Source organism: Tachyglossus aculeatus, chromosome 23 (genome assembly GCF_015852505.1).
Source record: "Tachyglossus aculeatus isolate mTacAcu1 chromosome 23, mTacAcu1.pri, whole genome shotgun sequence".
NCBI classification, from domain to species: Eukaryota; Metazoa; Chordata; class Mammalia; order Monotremata; family Tachyglossidae; genus Tachyglossus; species Tachyglossus aculeatus.
The window spans coordinates 5,688,765-5,708,537 of record NC_052088.1 but is presented as its reverse complement, the minus strand read 5'-3'; the positions used below and the strand labels follow the sequence as shown (position 1 = coordinate 5,708,537).

At 43.4% G+C, this 19,773-nt stretch overlaps 1 protein-coding gene and 1 non-coding gene across 6 annotated transcripts in view; both read left to right on the top strand.

The window, feature by feature from the left end:
• GPHN (gephyrin) overlaps positions 1-19,773 on the top strand; it is a 720,134-nt gene that overhangs the window by 202,499 nt on the left and 497,862 nt on the right. For all 5 annotated transcript variants that reach the window (XM_038765627.1, XM_038765623.1, XM_038765626.1 and 2 more), the window contains exon 2: positions 19,066-19,144. In XM_038765627.1, coding sequence (XP_038621555.1) covers positions 19,066-19,144 — 79 coding nt within the window. The remainder of the gene's footprint in view (positions 1-19,065; positions 19,145-19,773) is intronic.
• Positions 17,597-17,689, top strand: TRNAY-GUA. Its single transcript has 2 exons — positions 17,597-17,633; positions 17,654-17,689. It is a non-coding gene; the product is annotated as a tRNA-Tyr (tRNA).

Below are 19,773 nucleotides of genomic sequence, written 5' to 3'. Positions count from 1 at the left end.
GATTTTTCCAGTGCTCACAAAGTGGAAGCATGTGGAATCTGTAACCAGAGGGCATTATGCATACAGATTCAGACCAGATAGAGGAATGGTTTGGATAAATGTCTGGACAAGGGTCTATAAAAGGGTATTTGAAGGGGAAATAAAAGTTTGGGCTGTTACAGAGCCATGGTGAATGTTCTGGGCTTTTAATAGAGTAATACCAAAAGAGTAAATTCTAGAGTGGCGTACTGTCACTTTCAAATTGGCAAGGAAAATTTGAATTTTGCCTAGTTTATTTTTTAAAATTTATTATTTTAATGAAATAATCAGTTTCCAAAAATGTCACTCTTGCCAATAAGCAATATTAGTACAGTGCTCTGCACACAGTAACTGCTCAATAAATACGATTGAATGAATGAATGAATGAATGAATGAAAGTATTTGATAGATTGAGAATTGATTGGTTATCACAGCAGATGAGTGTCTTTCAGGGATAAGTAGTAGTAGTAATAGTAGTTATTAAGCACTTTACTGTGTGCAAAACACTGTGCTGAACGTGGGGAGAGAATACACAGTTGGAGTACTGTGCCTGTCCCTCAGGGACTCACAATCTCAGATAAGGTTTGAATGGAACAGAAAACTCTAAAATAGGACATTTAGGACATGCTATGTTAATTTTCATTTGTTTTTCCAGAAAACCCCTTTTCACATTATAATTCACTGACTTTTGTAAACCAAATATTAGTTATATTTGAATGTGATCACAGTTGTGAAATCCAGTGTATTTCAGTTTCATCAAGAAAGCAGTCAATTTCAAAATGAGGTCAGTTTCAAAATCCAAAATGGGCGTTCATAATTTCCAATTTCTACAAAATTTCAAAAGTGAATATTAAAGTAAAACATTGCATTTTTTTTTACATCATGCTCAGTTTTCCTCTGTTTTGAAAACTAAGCCCTGCACCATATAATTGCATGGGATGAGGATGTTCCAAACGCATCAAAAGGATTACTTTATTACAGTTCACAAACGCTTCTCCCTTACCCAGTCCTGTGAACCTGTAATTATACACCTTTTAAACTGTAGGAAAATTCAGCTGATGCTCTTCCAAGCCAAAGATCAAAAGTAAAGCCAATGCAGACAAAAGAGGCTCTGTTCTAGGCCCCCTTTTCTTCTTCCTGATCCTTCTCTGTCTCATTCCCCAGCTCTACATTGGTCTTAGCTTAGTGGGCAGAGCTCGGGCTTGGGAGTGACCTTGGGAAAGTCACTTCACTTCTCTGTGCCTCACTTACCTCCTCTGTAAAATGGGATTTTAAGACTGTAAGCCCCACGTGGGGCAACCCGATTACCTTGTATCTATGCCAGTGCTTAGAACAATGCTTGGCTATAGTAAGAACTTAAATACCCTAATTATTAGTATTTTTATCTTTGTGTGTCCCTCCCTTTTTAACGAACACCTCAATAATAAACTTCATTTACTTAAGTGAATGTGAAAATGTTCAATGATTAAACTAAATCAGATGACTTAGGAACATATTTAGATAAGCACAAATTTAAGTCACAGAAGGGTCATTAAAATGGCACTTTCTTATATATAGAAACAAATGGAACTCGGCATGTCTATATTGATTTAATTATGAAGTGAGATCTCCGGGTTTCAGGAAATTGTGCAAGGTGAAGCGTGCTTGGCTAAAGAACATTTCTACACCTCTCCGTAATCCTCTGTTGTTTTGGATGAGAGAAATTCCATTTTGAAGGGATTATTTCATAAAAGGACTCCATACATCTGTGCCTGCAGTGTAAGTTGCGGAACTCTTTTAAATAGTCACAGAATATTCCAGAAAAAAGGTAGAAATGTGCTGTCAAGACATTTGAAATGAAGCTCACGTTTCAAATGAGCTTCAACTATTAACTTCATCTGCGAATGCAGCCCTGATTCTATCTCACCAGGCCGATTTCACCTGAATGGGTGAAATGCCAGCCCCTCCATGCCAATCACTTTGGGGACAGGGAATTGGAGTGGGAGGAGGAGGAGGAAACTGGTTCACCTATGTATCTTAGGTTGGCAATTTCAAGGGGAAAATGGAGGAATTGGCCAAAGAGCAGCTGAAATAGCGACAAGGGCAGGAAGCGTGGCCTAGGGGAAAAAAACGCAGGCCTGTGGTGAGCCCGCAAGCTGCCTTGTTAGTGACTGTTTGTGATCTCAGGAACAAGAACAAGGAAGACGCTTTGTGAAGGCACTAATAAGCTCAAGCTGAGGCAGGTGATTGCAGGCCTGTCGGGGAGGAGGGGCTTTCTCTCCCTGTTCCACCCACTAATGGGCCTGGACCAGTCAATGACTGCCATGTAGAGCCACAGCTGCCATGCCTAAGACAGATAAAAGGTGGTTGATTTGAGGCAGGCATAGGGGCACACCCAAAGAAGAAGCACAGGGGGGTCCCGGAGAAGCAGCAAGAAGAAGCATTGGCAGAAGGGGCTCCTTTGACCACAGACTGGTATTGGACCCTTGATGGAGTGGAGTGAGTGACACCTGTCTACATGTTTTGTTGTCCGTCTCTCCCCTTCTAGACTGTGAGTCCGTTGTTGGGTAGGTGTTGTCTCTGTATGTTGCTGACTTGTACTTCCCAAGTGCTGAGTACAGTGATCTGCACACAGTAAGCGCTCAATAAATATGATGGAGTGAATGTGTCACTCCCTTGCATGCTGGTTAAACTAAGTTTAAAAATAAACTTTCACAGTAACCTTGGTGATCAGAGGGTTGTCCCATGTGGGGCGCTCAGTCTTAATTCCTGTTTTGCAGATGAGGTAACTGAGGCACAGAGAAATGAAGCAACTTGCCCAAGATCACACAGTAGACAAGTGGCGGAGTTGGGATTAGAACCCATGTCCTGTGACTCCCAAGCCTGTGTTCTTTCCACTAAGCTACACTGCTTCTCTACAGTCCCTGTCCTACATGGGGCTCACCCTCCTAATTCCCATTTTACAGATGAGGGAACTGAGGCCCAGTGAAGTGACTTGCCCAAGGTCAAACAGCAGACAAGTGGCAGAGCCAGGATTTGAACTCAGCTCCTTCTGATCCCCAGACCCATGTTCTATCCACTAAGCCACACTGCTGCTAAGTCACAGTGCTCTGCCCAGAGTAGGTGCTCAATAAATAACATTGGTTAATTGTAATCCAGGATTTGATTTGCTTTTAGATTCCATTTGATTTCTCTGTAGCAGCTTACAACTTCAGTAGTTAATGCTATATGTTCCGGAAGGGTTTATAAGGAAGCTTTTGCATCTCCAATAAATCCTTATTCTCAGTTTTATAAATAAGATGGTGCCTTTGAATTTAATATGTTCTGATCCCATGCTAATCCTAAAAGGGTGCTCCTAATGTTGGGGAAGGGGATTCACCTGTACCTCTAGCCTGTAAGCTCACTGTAGGCAGGAATGTGTCTGTTTAGTGTTTAGTACAGTAGTCTGTACACCATAAGTGCTCAAATATGATCAAGTGAATGAATTCCCTTCATTCCCCAACCGAACCCTGCAAATCTCTCCCATCTCTCCAAGGGGCTTTTTCATATGTTGCCGAATTGTACTTTCAAAGCACAGTGTTCTGCACTCAGTAAATATAGTTGAATGAACGAATGAATTGAGACCTAAGTTAGTGATATCCATTTTTGTGAACAATTTTTGGGTGCGCTAGCTGGAATCATTTCTTGCACAGTAGATGAAAGGTATTAGCCTCAAGGTAGGTTCTTTTTAATGTGGGACACTTCCAGTATTAACTGCAGTGGTAATGACTCTGACCTGCCAATCAAAGGGGTCTGGGGACCTTGGACGTCAAAGCACCCCGACTGTGCCCTGAACTGCCATAGCTGGGAGCGGGATAGAAGTGTCTCTGCCCCAAAGCCATTGTGAATTTACTGATGCTGTTCAAATTGCAGCCTGAAGGACTGCCTGGAATCAAACCCAGGGCTTTTGTCTCTCCAAAAATACAGAATTGCCTCTCACAGTTCCCCAGGATGCCTGACACCCCCTTACACTTTTACATTAGCCTCTTTTGGGATGGGAAAGATCTGAAGGAGAATTAAAGAGAAACCATTACTGAACTAGTTAGACTTGTTCCAACACATGCTGGAGAGCTAGCTGATAAGTGTCATCAATAAGGAATTTGCACCAGCTGTTGGAAACTCAGCCAATCATGGAAAATCAATCATTGTGATTGCGCACAGGTGACTGTACAAGATATAGTATTCAGCCGGCCATAAATATCACTCCTTTTATCAGTTGTTAGAGTGAGTTCAGTGTTGTCTGAACTATGTAATTAGGCATCGCTCTTTACCCGAAGCTTATTTTCTTTACTGAGATGGCAGAGTGCCTTTCTAGACTGTGAGCTCATAGGCAGGGATTGTCACTGTATTATTGTATTGTTCTTTCCCAAGTGCTCAGTACAGTGCTCTGCACACAGTAAGCGCTGAGTAAATACGATTGAATGAATGTTTGCATATATGAGAGTGATTTCCTATTGAAATTTAATGTTTCCAGCATTTTGGGATGGCTGTTTTTACAGCCAACTAATGACATATTTAAGCACTCAAGTGGGAACCCAAATATACCTTATATCTTTGCCACCACCATCTGTTTTCATTCATTTAATTGTATTTGAGTGCTTACTCTGTGCAAAGCACTGGATTAAGCACTTGGGAGAGTATAATATAACAAACAGAACACATTCCCTGCCCACATTGAGCACAGTAAATGCTTTCACACTAAAATGTTAGCACTACTCAAGCTTCCTGAGATTTTAGTCTTTCAAAAAAAAAGCATTAATAAAAATGCATTCTCTTCTTTTTTTATTTTGTCACTTGATAATTTTGTATTTTTGATCCATTTCCTTCTAGCATCTGGGATTTTTCCCACATCACCATCATCATTTGTATTCATTGAATGAGGATAGTTGGAGGATAGATTAGAAAGGGTGACTGCCGCTTGATATTCAGTCCACCCTCATCCCCACGGCACTTACACGCATATCCATAATTCATTCGATTGTATTTATTAAGCGTTATGTGCAGAGCATTGTACCAAGCATCGAATAGTACAATTCAGCAACAGAGACAATCCCTGCCCACAATCTGTCTGCCTCTAGTCAGTAAGCTCATTGTGGACAAGGAAACTGTCTAGCCACTCGGTTGTCTCGTACTCTTCCAAGCATTTAGTACAGTGCTCTGCACACAGTAAGTGCTTAGTAAATACCATTGATTGATTGGAAGCATCCAAATAGTAGGAGATGAGGTGTGGCGAGGTGGGCCTGGGAATCAGAAAGTCTTGGGTTCCGATCCCAGCTCCCCCATGTGTCTGCTCTGTGACCTTGGGCAAATTACTTCACTTCTCTGTGCCTCAGTTACCCCATTTGTAAAATGGGGATTGAGACTGTGAGCCCCACATAGGACAGGGACTGCATGCAACCCGATTTGCTGGTAATTGCCCCAGCGCTTAGTACAGTGCCTGGCATATAGTAAGTGCTTAACAAATACCATCATTATTAGTAGTAGTTGTAGTAGTAATAACACATACTGAAGATTCAGTGGGTGCAGTGTAATGTACTAAGCATTTGAGAAGTAGAAAGTAAGCAACTCCCAAAATGATCTTACACCTTAATGGGGGAGGTAGATACTGTTCAATCACTATAAGCTTGTTGTGCGCAGGGAATGGGTCAGTTTATTGTTGTGGAAAGAGGTTGGGCTTTGGAGTCAGAGGTCATGGGTTCAAATCCCTGCTCCGCCACTTGTCAGCTGTGTGATTTTTGGGCAAGTCACTTAATTTCACTATGCCTCAGTTACCTCATCTGTCAAATGGGGATTAAGACTGTGAGCCCCCCGTGGGGCAACCTGATCATTTTGTAACCTCCCCAGCGCTTAGAACAGTGCTGCTTACATAGTAAGCGCTTAATAAATGCCATCATTATTGTACTCTCCCAAGCACTCAGTACAGTGTTCTGCACACAGTAAGCTCTCAAATACGACTGACTGAATGAATTATTGTGTGCAGAGCCTGGTTCTAAGCACTTGGATTAAGAGTATTTTCAGAGTAATCTGATTAAATTATTGGATGTCTAATTGAATAAATGCATAAATTCCTGAGGATGCATGTAAGTAAATAGTAATTATGGTATTAAGCATTTACTATGTGCTAACCACTGTTCTAAGCCCTGGGGTGCTTAGAGGTGATCAGGTTGTCCCATGTGGGACTCATTCTCAGTCCCCATTTTACAGATGAGGTAACTGAGGCCCAGAGAAGTTAAATGACTTGCCCAAGGTCACATAGCAGACAAGTGGCGGAGTTGGGATTAGAACCCATGACCTCTGATTCCCAAGCACGTGCTCTTTCCACTAGGCCAACCTGCTTCTCTTTACATAAGTGCTAGAGATGGCTGATGGTTTTATATGACTTGGGATACTGGGCATTATTTGGGGAAGGCATCTTTGGAAAAAGTGGGCATGCAGGAGGGCTTTGGATATGGAGAAAACTGGTCTTCTGGATTTGGGGAAGGAGAGAGTGCCAGGACAAGGGTACTGCATGAGTAGGGAGATGGAGGCAGGGGTTTGGTATCTTTCTATTGAAGAGCTCATAAGAATAATAATTGCGGTATCTGTTAAGCATTTACATTTTACAAAGCACTGTACCAAGCCCTAAGGTAGAAGAGAATCTGGTCAGACACAATCCCCATCCCATAAACTGGCCACAGTTTTAAGTAGGAGGGAGATCATATATCTAATCCCCATTTTACAGATGAAGAAACTGAGGGACAGAGAATCCAAGTGACTTTCACAAGGTCACAAAGCAGGCAAGTGGCAGAGCTGGGATTAGAAGGCAGGTGGTCTGAATTCCCAGTTGCTTTCTCTTTCCACTAGACCCCTCTGCCTTTCTGTAAAAAGTATTAAATGTCATCGTTCAGTTTAGACCGGTAGCCAGTCCAGCCCAGTATTGTCTCCGTGGTGCTTGAAGCAATTTTATGATGGTTGCCCTCTTTGATGTCCACCGTAAATGTTGAGGGATGTTATCGCTAGCCTCCCTAATGTTCCCTCAAGCCACCCGTTCTGTTCTTCCCATCCATGAGTTTTTTTTCAAGGTCCTTTGAATCTGCCGATATTTTCAGCCTGCATAACTTCCTGTGATAATGAATTCCACGACTACCTGCTGTTTGAAAGGGTGCAATAGTCCCTCGGGATTTGCGGGGGCTTGGTTAGAGAAGCCCCTGCGAATACCATCTGTGCCTGACGACAGCCACACTCGAGGCTCTGCAAGTTTATCCAACAATTCCCGGCCATCCAGGCTTCCCGGTGGGGGTGGCCGGCCAGCCTCCGAGAGGCAGGCCTCGGAAGGGACAGCGGGGCGTTGGGCCGAGACCGAGGCCCCGTCCCCTGCTGCGGTGACCAGGCCGAGCCGCGATCGACAGATCCGCGAATGCCGACCGACTGCAGTCTTTCTCTCTGTTGTTGGATTGACTCCATTCCAACTTGGGTGGGTGATCCCTTGTTCTGTCGTGGGAATTCGGGAACAAAAATTCCATGTTGGCTCTGCTCACCCTTTCACGAACTTGTAGGTGTTAACCGTGTCCCCCCCTCAGCATGTATCTCTCCTAACCTTTTCAGCCTGTCCTCATAGAGAAGTTTCTTCATCCCCACAATCATGTAGGTTACTCTTCCTCCAGCTCTACAGTGCTTACCACAGAGTAAGCCCGTAGCGCATACTACTATTATTATTATTTTACTTATATTAATATCTGTCTTTTAGACGATGAGCTTGTTGTGGGCAGGGAACATATCTCCAAACTCTGTTTTAATCGTATTCTTCATCATCATCAATCGTATTTATTGAGCGCTTACTATGTGCAGAGCACTGTACTAAGTGCTTGGGAAGTACAAATTGGCAAGTACAGTGCTCTGCACACAGTAAGCACTCAATAAAATAGAAATCAGTCAGTTGTATCTATTGAGCCCTTACTGTGTGCACAGCACTGTACTAAGTGCTTGGGAGAGTACACTATAACAGACACATTCTGTTACACACATTCACATAACAGAGAAGCAGCGTGGCTCAGTGGAAAAAGCCTGGGCTTTGGAGTTAGAGGTCATGGGTTCAAATCCCTGCTCTGCCAATTGTCAGCTGTGTGACTTTGGACAAGTCACTTCTCTGTGCCTCAGTTACCTCATCTGTAAAATGGGGATTAAGACTGTGAGCCCCCTGTGGGACAACCTGATCACCTTGTAGCCTCCCCAGCGCTTAGAACAGTGCTTTGCACATAGTAAGCACTTAGTAAATGCCATCATTATTATTATTACACATTCCTGCCCACAATGAGCTTAGTCTAGAATTATAATAATAGCATTATTATTATATTATTATTTATTAAGATGTTGCTACAAGAACTCCACCTAGTGTTACAGGTACAGTTGTACTATAACTTTATACAGTGGTAAACTGTGCTCTTATTTTATTTTGCGTCTGTTGCTGATGATGTCTGGAGATTGGTTAGCCTCATTTGTTGCTGCTCCCTATTGGATCTATAATTTAAGAGCCAACAGTGACTCTGAGCTTTCTTTCCCGAATAATGATGGATAGATCCGAGCCTAACATCATGTAGTTGTAATTTGGGCTATTTTTTTCCTCAAAGGACATTACCTTACGCTTGCTCACACAGACACTCATCTGCCGTTTTTCAGCGCACTCAGTTAGCTTTATGAGCCCGTCCTGCAGTTCATCCTGTCTTCATGGCATTTCATCACCCAGAAGGGCTTGGTGTCATTTGCCAACTCAGACACTTTGCAGTATACTTCCTCTTTTGATCATTTATGAAAATGTTTAACAAACCTGCAGGAGCCAGCATGGTGTAGTGGGTAGGGCACGGGAGTTGGAAGGTCATGGGTTCTAATCCCGGCCCTGCCACTTGTCTGCTGTGTGACCTTGGGCAAGTCACTTCACTTCTCTGGGCCTCAGTTACCTCAGCTCGAAAGTGGGGATTGAAACTGTGAGCCCTACATGGAACAGGGACTGTGTTCAAACCAGATTGCTTGTATCCACCCCGGTGCTTAGTATAGTGCCTGTCACATAGTAAGCACTTAACAGATACCATGATGACGATTATTATTATTATTACCCTGTACTTGATATTCACCCCACCCTCAGTCCCACAGGACTCATGTACATATCCCATTTTTCCTGGCAGTATCTAAAGAGGAGATCTCCTCCCTTCTCTCAAAATCCACCTCCTCCACCTGTGCATCCAAGCCCATCCTCTTTCACATAATCAGAACACTTGTCCCCTCCATTCTTCCCTCCCTGACTGCATCTTCAGCTGTTTTGTTCTCCAGAGGCTTCTTCCTCGCTCCTTTCAAACATGCCCATGTCTCCCCCCCACCTAGAAAACCTACCCATGGCTCCCTCCAGTTATTGCCCCATCTCTCTCCTACCATTCCTCTTCAAACTCCTTGTTTGAGTGAGCTGTCTACACCCCTCCATCTCAAGTTCCTCTCCTCCAGTTCTCTCCTTGACCCCTCTAATCTGATTGCTGAACCCCTTCACTCCGCAGAAACCACCCTCTCAAAGTTCACAAATGATCTCCTTCTTGCCAAATCCAATGGCTTCTACTCCATCCTTGTCCTCTTTGACCTCTCAGCTGGCTTCGACACTGTGGACCATCCCCTTCTGGAAACGTTAGCCAACCTCTACTTCACCGACACCGTCCTCTCCTGGCTTTCCTCCTGTCTCTCTGGCCGCTCATTCTCAGTCTTTTGCAGGTGGCTCCTCTCCTCCCACCCCTTGAACCCCCTCAAGGTTCAGTTCTGTGTGTCTTTTTTTTTATGCTCCATCTACACCCATTCCCTTGGAGAACTCATTCCTTCTCCGGGTTTCAACTTCCATCTCTATGTGGATGATATCGAAATCTCCAGCCCTGATCTCTCTGTTGTCCTCGACAACACCTAGGTTCCAGGCTTGAGGGGACAGAAAGGATGGTGGTGTTGTCTACAGTGATGGGAAAGTGTGAGCGGGAGAGAGTTTGGGTGGGAAGATAAGGGGTTCTGCTTTAGACATGTTAAATTTGAGGTGATGGCAGGAAATCCAAGCGGAGAGGTCTTGAAAGCAGGAGGAAATGCGAGCCTGCATCTGCTTTCAAGACCTCTCCGCTTGGATTTCCTGCCATCACCTCAAATTTAACATGTCTAAAGCAGAATCCCTTATCTTCCCACCCAAACTCTCTCCCGCTCACACTTTCCCATCACTGTAGACAACACCACCATCCTTTCTGTCCTCACAAGCCTGGAACCTAGGTGTTGTCCTCGACTCATTTCTTATTCAACCCACATAGTCAATCTATCACTAAATCCTGTCAGCTCAACCTTCACAACATTGCTGAAATCTGCCCTTTCCTTTCCATCCAAACTGCTGCCACCACTATCCAATCACTTACCCTATCCCGCCTTGATTATTTTATCAGTCTCCTTGCTGACTTTCTGCCTCCTGTCCCTCCCCAATCTAGTCCATACTTTGCTCTGCTGCCTAGATAATTTTTCTACCAAAATGTCCATTCCAAGTTCCCCACTTTTGAGGTTGCCCATCCACCACCGTGTCAAACTCCTTACCATCAACTTCGAAGCACTCAATCACTTTGCCCCCTCCCATTTTACCTCGCTACTCTCCTATCGCAACCCAGCCGGCACACTTCACTCCGCTAATGCCAACCCTCTTGTGCTTCGATCTCGCCACTGACTTCTCACCCACATCCTCCCTCTGGTCTGGAATGCCCTTCTTCTTCATATCTGACAGATTCATTCATTCAGTTGTATTTATTGAGTGTTTTCTGTGTGCAGAGCACTGTACTAAGCACTTGAGAGAGTACAATGCAACAATGAATAGACACATTCCCTGGCCACAAGGAGCTTACAGTCTAGAGAAGCAGCGTGGCTCAGTGGAAAGAGCAAGGGCTTGGGAGTCAGAGGTCATGGGTTCTGATCCCGGCTCCGCCACTTATCCGCTGTGTGACTTTGGGCAAGGCACTTAGCTTCTCTGGGCCTCAGTTACCTCATCTGTAAAATGGAGATTAAGACTGGGAGCCCCATGTGGGACAACCTGGTTACCTTGTATCTCCCCCAGCGTTTAGAACAGTGCTAGGCACATAGTAAGCGCTTAACAAATACCAAAATTATTATTATCATTAGATGGGGAAGATATTAATATACGTAAATGACAGATATGTACATAAGTGCTGTAGGGCTCGGAGGTGGGGGGAACCAAGGGAGCTAGTCAGGGAGAAGCAGAAGGGAATGGGAGAAGAGGGAAGGGGAAAGGTAAGGACAGGTGATCACCTACCCCCCCTTTCAAAGCTTTAGTGAAAGCACACCACCTCCGAGAGGCCTTCCCTAACTTCACCTTCTTTATCTCTTTTCCCACTCCCTACCGCGTCACCCTGATTTGCTCTCTTTATTCACTGCCATCCCCCAGCCCCGAATCACTTATGTACATAACCATTATTTATTTCTATTATTGTCTGTCTCCTCCTCTAAACTGTAAGCTCGTTGTGGGCAGGGAATGTGGCTTATTGTATTGTACCCTCCCAAGGGGTTAGTCCATGCAGGAAGTGCTTAATAAATACAATTGATTGGTCCGTAATTCATTTAAATTATTATTATTGTATTTGTTAAGCATTTACTCTGTCAGGCACTATTCTAATGCTGGGGTAGATGCAAGCTGATCAGGTTGGAGATAATCTCTGTCCCACAGAGGGTTCACAAAGTAAGAGGGAGATTTTCCCACTCTCTTCTGCGCCTCCTTGACTTGCTCCCTTTATTCATTCACTCATTGTTATCTATTGAGTGCTTACTGTGCACAGAGCACTGTACTGAGCGATTGGAAAGTACAATTCAGCAACAAAGACAAGCCCTGTTTATTCACCCCCATTGTCTAATCCCTCGGCACTTATGCACATGAGAAGCAGCGTGGATCAGTGGAAAGAGCCCGGGCTTTGGAGTCAGAGGTCATGGGTTCTAATCCTGGCTTTGCCACCTGTCAGCTGTGTGACCTTGGGTAAGTCACTCAACTTCTCTGTGCCTCAGTTACCTCATCTGTAAAATGGGGATTAAATCTGTGAGCCCCCCGTAGGACAACCTGATCACCTGGTAACCTCCCCAGTGCTTAGAACAGTGCTTTGCACATAGTAAGCGCTTAACAAATACCATTATTATTATTATATCCTGAATTAATTTTTATTGATGCCTGTATCCCTCTCTGGTCTGTGAGCTTGATGTGGGCAGGGAATATATCTGGTGAAAATTAGAGTTTCTAAATGCGCCTAGAAAAAGAAACATGTATTAAATATGGGATGATTAGCATAAATGCAGAGATACAAATGGCAAACTCTCAGAATGTCAGGTAGCAATCCGAATCTTTTCTTACTCATATAGGGTAATTGACTTGAAAAACTAGAAGCTCTAAGATGTTGGGTAGCATGTCTTTTTTTCATATTTCTTTTTGCCAACTTAGTTCCTTTTTTTCTCGCCCATGCCCCTAGTACAAATAAGCTCTCTCCTCTACTTACATAGTCTCTTCTTTCATTCATTCAGTTGTATTTATTCATTCATTCAGTCATATTTATTGAGTGCTTACTGTGTGCAGAGCACTGTACTAAGCACTTGGAAAGTACAAGTTGGCAACACATAGAGACGGTCCCTACCCAACAGCAGGCTCACAGTCTAGAAGGGGAAGGCAGACAACAAAACATATTAACAAAATAGAATAAATAGAATAAATATGTACAAATGAAATAGAGTAATAAGTATGTACAAACATATATACAGGTGCTGTGGGGAGGGGAAGAAGGTAAGGCGGGGGGATGGGGAGGAGAGGGAGAAGGACGGGGCTCAGTGTGGGAAGGCCTCCTGGAGGAGGTGAGCTCTCAGTAGGGCTTTGAAGGGAGGAAGAGAGCTAGCTTGGCGGATGTGTGGAGGGAGGGCATTCCAGGCCAGGGGGAGGACGTGGGCCGGGGGTCGACGGTGGGACAGGCGAGAACGAGGCACAGTGAGGAGATTAGCGGCAGAGGAGCGGAGGGTGCGGGCTGGGCTGGAGAAGGAGAGAAGGGAGGTGAGGTAGGAGGGGGCGAGGGGATGGACAGCCTTGAAGCTGAGGATGAGGAGTTCTTGCCTGATGCGTAGGTTGATTGGTAGCCACTGGAGATTTTTGAGGAGGGGAGTAACATGCCCAGAGTGTTTCTGCACAGAGCACTGTACAATATAACAGACACACTTCCTTCTAGACTGTGAGCCCACTGTCGGGTAGGGACCGTCTCTATATGTTGCCAACTTGTACTTCCCAAGCGCTTAGTACAGTGCTGTGCACACAGTAAGCGCTCAATAAATACGATTGAATGATTGATTGATTCCTGCCCACAATGGGGAATTGGCTCTGGAGCTTGGTCTAAAAAGAGCCTCTCCCGAGCTTCTTCGGGATTGATGAATTGATTAATGCAGCTCTAGAAACAGAGCCAGAACTAAGCTAAGTGTTTTGCCTCCCTCAATCTTGGTTTCTTGTTGGGACCTAGGAGTCAGAAGGTCATGGGTTCGAATCCCTGCCCCGCCACTTGTCTGCTGTGTGACCTTGGGCAAGTCACTTCATTTCTCTGGGCCTCAGTTACCTCATCTGTAAAATGGGGATTGAGACTGTGAGCCCCACGTGGGACAGGGACTGTGTCCAAACTGATTAACTTGAATCTACCCCAGTGCTTAGAACAGTGCTTGGTACATCGTAAGCACTTAACAAGTACCATGATTACTATTGTTATTATTAAATCCTTGAGAATGCACAGCCTTTGACTTCTAATAGAGCTGAAAAACCACATGCTCTCTGTGATTGCCACACATAATTTATCTCTGACAGGAGCTGAGCCCATCAGCAAAGACCTCATGAAGCGGGTCAGCAGATACATTGAGGAAGATTAATTTCTGATAATAAAGAGTACTCCCTTTCGGCCAGAAAAATGGACTCTATTTGTGATAGTGATTTGCATCTGTTTACAATACCTTGGCCCTATGCTGAACTTAAATGCTCTTAAAAATGAAAGGGAATGAAATAAAATATTTTAACAGGTGTCAAGTTACTGCCCAACCTTAACTTGCACATCATCATGATTAAAAATAAGTTAGTAGGTGTGCAGGTCAGTGGCACTAGGTTAGTTTTAGACTTATACCCTGTACACGTTGGTAAGAGTTTCCCTTTTGCAGTTAACTTTTAGTTAGTGCTCTGGGTTCAGAAATATTCATTAGTCAGTGAAGCAAGGGCATTATAATTAGTCTCTTTTTGTATAGTTTCCACTTCCAAGTGCCAAGGAATTGCTGATCTGCAGCTTTTCTAATTACTGGAGGTATAATTTGAGATCTGAAACTTAATATGCCAGTTATCCTCCAAAGACACATTCTCTAGTCTATTTAGAAGCAAAACATGTTCACTGATTAGTAACAAACAGCCTGAAATTAAAATGCAGACATGTTTTACTAGGAAGCAGAGAATGCATTTCCTCCAATTAAATGAGGATATAATTTATCGCACAATCAATCAGTGGTATTTATTGAGCACTTATTGTGTGCTGAGCACTGTACTAAGCGCTTGGAAAAGGATAAAATAGCAGAGTTGGTAGGTGTGTTGGCTGCTTACAAAGAGCTTACAGTCTACAGGAGGAGACAGGTCTGGAAATGGATCTGTGGATAGGGAAAACAGTAGAGTATAAGAATATTTACATTAATACCGTGGAGCTTGGGAATGTTGATGCAGAGGGGAGAGCAGATAGAGGAAATGAAAGGCATAGTCTGGATAGGCTGCTTGGAAGAGATGTGATTTTTAGGAAGGTTTTGAAGGTGAGGAGAGAGATTGTCTCTGGAATTTATTTATTTATCTATATTTATATTAGACTGTCTCCCCCTCTAGACTATGAGCTTGTTGTGGGCAGGGAATCTGTCTGTTGTGATATTGTACTCTCCCAAGTGCTTAGTACAGTGCTTTGCACACAGTAAGCCCTCAATAAATATGATTGAATGTGAAGGGGGAGGGAATTCCAGGCCCACAGGGGGAAGAGTGGTCACTCAATCCCCGCAGTATTAATGTAAAGGGGTTTGAAAATTTATGAAAAAAAACCCTGCTCTAGCAAAATATGTGTCTCAGCAAGCCGATGAAAAAACATTTAAAAGTTCAGCATTTCTGAGGCTAACCCATCAGGTGGATCAAATTGGGCCTATTACCCTGGGAGATTTCTAGTCTATAAAATATGCTTTACTGGTCCATTTGAACCATCTAGTTGCCAACTTTTGCGCGCAAGGTGTCAACAGTTTCCTGGTTGTGGTTTGTGGCCTTCCTTCAAGCGCTTAGTACAGTGGTCTGCACACATTAAGTGCTCAAAAAATATGATCGAATGATTAGGAAGTAATATTCAAAGGGAACATTAATGTTAAATTCATTTGTTTATTCAGTCATTTATTGAGCACTTAATGTGTGCAAAGCAATGTACTAAGTGCTTGGGAGAGTAAACTATAACAACAAACACATTCCTGTCCACAATGAGCTGTCAGTCTAGAGAACTCATCATTCCTTTGGTAGATGTACATAAAGCTTAGGTAAATATGAGGTGGTTCACACATTTACTTAAAACCCTTTGGAGATAATACCTGTGAGTAAATGTTGCTCCAACAATTTGTTCCAGTCATAAAATGGTTCTAAAGTTTTTTAAGGTCTGTAATTTTCATAGTGAAACATGACTCAATTTATTAGGTTTAATTAGTTTTGCCCAACTAACAACAACTCGATAAGGTTCTGTCATATCTTGTCTCAAAGTTGACTGACTTTATTTTCACCACCAACCCTAGGCTTCATCCACTCCCGTGCTCAGGCTTTTGGTGGAAATCCAGGCACCATTTTGGCCATGTCAAATTCATCCTTCCCTTCTTACAATACTTACCTTCTTTTGTCCACTCCCATGCTAATTATCCCCTCCACACAATTGCAAACTCTTCCCCAATCCCTGAGAACAGTGCTCTGCATGCAGCACAAATGATTGATTAATTACTCTGCGAATACTGGTCTCTCTTTGGCTTGGTAGCCATGAGCTCACCTCAGCTTGGGCACGTGCCACAGAAACACATCAGACACGTGCCTGAGGAACATTGGTCTGCTGTGTGACCTAGGGCAAGTCTCTTCACTTCTCTGTACCTGTTACCTCATCTGTAAAATGGAGATTGAGCCCCATGTAGGGCAGGGACTGTCCATCCCAGTGCTTAGTACAGTGCCTGGCACATAGTAAGCATTTAACAAATGCCATTATTATTGTTATCATTATCATCATCATCAGAATTGGGGCTTGTGTTTACAGATCATGCATAAAACCCTTGCTCTCAGCATAAAGTTTGAAAAGAGGACTTTCTCCCACATTGCCTTATTGAATGAGGATTAGTTCCAAGAGATTTTTAGCACATACATTCTCCAACTGCAAATCTGTTCATAATATCTGTAGAAGTCTTTTAAGTTATTGGCTTGGCATCAAGGCAGTTATATCAACATTTATTTCCAAATCAAATCCACTGGTTCTGAAGACTTTGACTATTCAAGTATTTGAGAAGGCAAACATTTTAGCAAAGAAGCCGATTTGTACCTCCAAGTTGCAGGTGGAGTCTTAAGCTATAGTAGTTGAAAATAAATGAAATGGATAAAAATAGAATTTCTTTGTACCATTTTTTTCAAGGGAATTCTTAGTTTATTATGAGATAAACTTTTAGAACATCTGTTCCTCAGTGATTGGTGAACGGGGATTATTTTCAACTTGGTTTAATAATTTGTTGGCATCATTGCTGTTGATATAAATCTTTTTTTGCCCTATCACTAAACCCTAGTTAACAGGAATCATTAAAGCATAACAATTTTCATAATTTATAGTCTCTTAATCTCCTGGTGTATAATGGTAATTGGACTTCACAATGATGCACTTTTTACAGAAGCGCTTGCTATACATTTCTTTAATGCAACCAGGAGAGATATCTAAAGCAGAGTAGTCTGTTCTTCTATAATGGAGACCACCCCTCTGCCGCATTATGGCACATAGCCCACATCCCACATGGGGCTCAGTCTTAATCCCTATTTTACAGATAAGGGAGCTGAGGCCCGAAGAAGTGGAAAAAAACTGATGGTATTTAAGCGCTTCCTATGTGCCAAGCACTGTCCTAATCACTGGTTTAGATACAAGTAATCAGGTTGTCCCAGGTGGGGCTCACAGTCTTAATCCTCATTTTACAGATGAGGTAACTGAGGCCTGGCTGTAGTCACTAGGCCACGCTGCTTCTGCTTGTCTTTTCTCCAGCCATCATTACCTGCAATAATTAGTATTTATCTTCCCTATTCATTTGTAGGCTGAGTAAAGGACTCTTGTACTGCACCACGTTCATTGGAACTCAGTAAGCGCTCAATAAATGTCATTTGACGAATAATTGCTTAAATAGCATTCCCCAATTACCCATCACATTCTACTCAAACACATAATAAAATTACACGTCATGCCAGAAGTAACTGTTTTAGAAGTAACCAGGATTTCCAATGGGAGTTCCTTTGATAGCTCAGTTGATAGAGCGGAGGACTGTAGACAGTGATGCCATAGCAGTGATCCTTAGGTCACTGGTTCGAATCCGGCTCGAAGGAAGAGCTCTTTTTTCAACCGAGTGGGTGTTGAGGGATTCGGCTCGGTGAAGGCAGGAAGCCACTTGTGTGCCAGTGCATTTTTCTTCTAGACTGTGAGCCCGCTGTTGGGTAGGGACCGTCTCTATATGTTGCCAACTTGTGCACACAGTAAGCACTCTAATAAATATGAATGAATGAATTCTTTCCTTTCAGAAACGTCTGGATGGACCAGACGTTTTGTTTCCACAGGCATGCAGTCAGTAACCCAAGTGGTAAGGTGAAGGGTCTCTGGAGAGCAAACCCAGTCGGAGCTAATTTGGGATTACAGGGAGAAAAGTAAATTGTTCCTCCCTTTCTTTCACGACAAATTAGACCCCTAGCTTGCATGAAGCTTGCATTAGACCCTCTCCATCCCCCCCATCTTACCTCCTTCCCTTCCCCACAGCACCTGTATATATGTATATATGTTTGTACATATTTATTACTCTATTTATTTTACTTGTACATATCTATCCTATTTATTTTATTTTGTTAGTATGTTTGGTTTTGTTCTCTGTCTCCCCCTTTTAGACTGTGAGCCCACTGTTGGGTAGGGACTGTCTCTATATGTTGCCAATTTGTACTTCCCAAGCGCTTAGTACAGTGCTCTGCACATAGTAAGCGCTCAATAAATACGATTGATGATGATGAAGATTGTGACATCAAGAGGCACACTCCAAATAGCAGCAGGCTCCAACTGGGACAAGCCCTTTAGCGTGGAAATGATGTAGCTGTATTCTGATGACTTGACACCTGAGCACATGTTTTGTTGTCTGTCTCCCCCGTCTAGACTGTGAGCCCTTTGTTGCGTAGGGACCATCTCTATATGTTGCCAACTTGTACTTCCCAAGCGCTTAGTACAGTGCTCTGCACACAGTAAGTGCTCAATAAATACAATTGAATGAATGAATGCAATGAGGGAAGCGGTGTGGCTTAGTGGATAGAACACGAGCCTGCGAGTCAGAAGGACCTGGGGTCTAATCCTGGCTCTGCCCCTGGTCTGCTGCGTGAACTTGCACAACTCACTTAACTTCTCTCTACCTCAGTTACCGCATCTGTTCAATGGGGATTAATACTGTGAACCCAGTGTGGGACAGGGACTCTATCCAACCCAATTATCCGGTATCAACCCCAGTGCTTAGTGTAATGCCTGGCACAGAGTAAACTCTTAACAAATACCACAATTATTGTCGTCATTAGTAGGTGAAGTGTCACTCAAAAATTGGCCTTGTCAGACACACTCCCGTGGAGTAGCATGATGTTTGAAGAGAAAAGATAGCGAGACTAACCGGTTAAAATACTTGGAACTTTCATGAATTCCCATTCATCCTTTTGCTTTCATTTTCTTTCTTGTTCAGTGAGCGACAGCTGCTTCAGGAACCTCGCTGAAGATCGGAGTGGGTTAAACCTCAAGGACCTGGTCCAAGATCCTTCTTTGTAAGTGTTTTGATTCTAAGTGTTCACGTCCCTTAACGTCATATCGGTTTGAGAAAAGTATCGACTCAATGGGGGAACAGAGAGGATCAAATTTTGCTTTGTGGGCGACTTGTGTTTTCATGGAATCCGTTTGCTGTGCATACTGTGATTCGTGTCCAAGACATCTTTCTTGGAAGACCTAGGGACAACGAACAGATCCGTTATTTTACTCTCCAGGAGCAGAGATCATCAATACAGCCAATAGAAGAATTGGCTAATGTGCTGGCTGAGGCAGAATTCAGTGACAACTTTCAATTCTGGGTTACGGATGAACATCTATGATTGTACTTAAGGTTTCCCCGGTGTAGGCTGAGCTAACAGCCTCTTTTTACTGAGGCTTAGGTATCCGTCTGTCCATAGTGCTGTTCCATGTCAGCAAAGGGATTCGTCAGTCCATCAATCTGATTTACTGAGGGCTTTGCAGATGAGGGAACTGAGGCACAGAGGAGTTAAGTGACTCGCCCAAGGTCATTCAGCAGACAAATGGCAGCAGAGCTTGTGAGAGCCAGTTGTCAACTGTGTGACTTTGGGCAAGTCACTTCACTTTTCTGAGCCTCAGTTCCCTCATCTGCAAAATGGGGATTAAGACT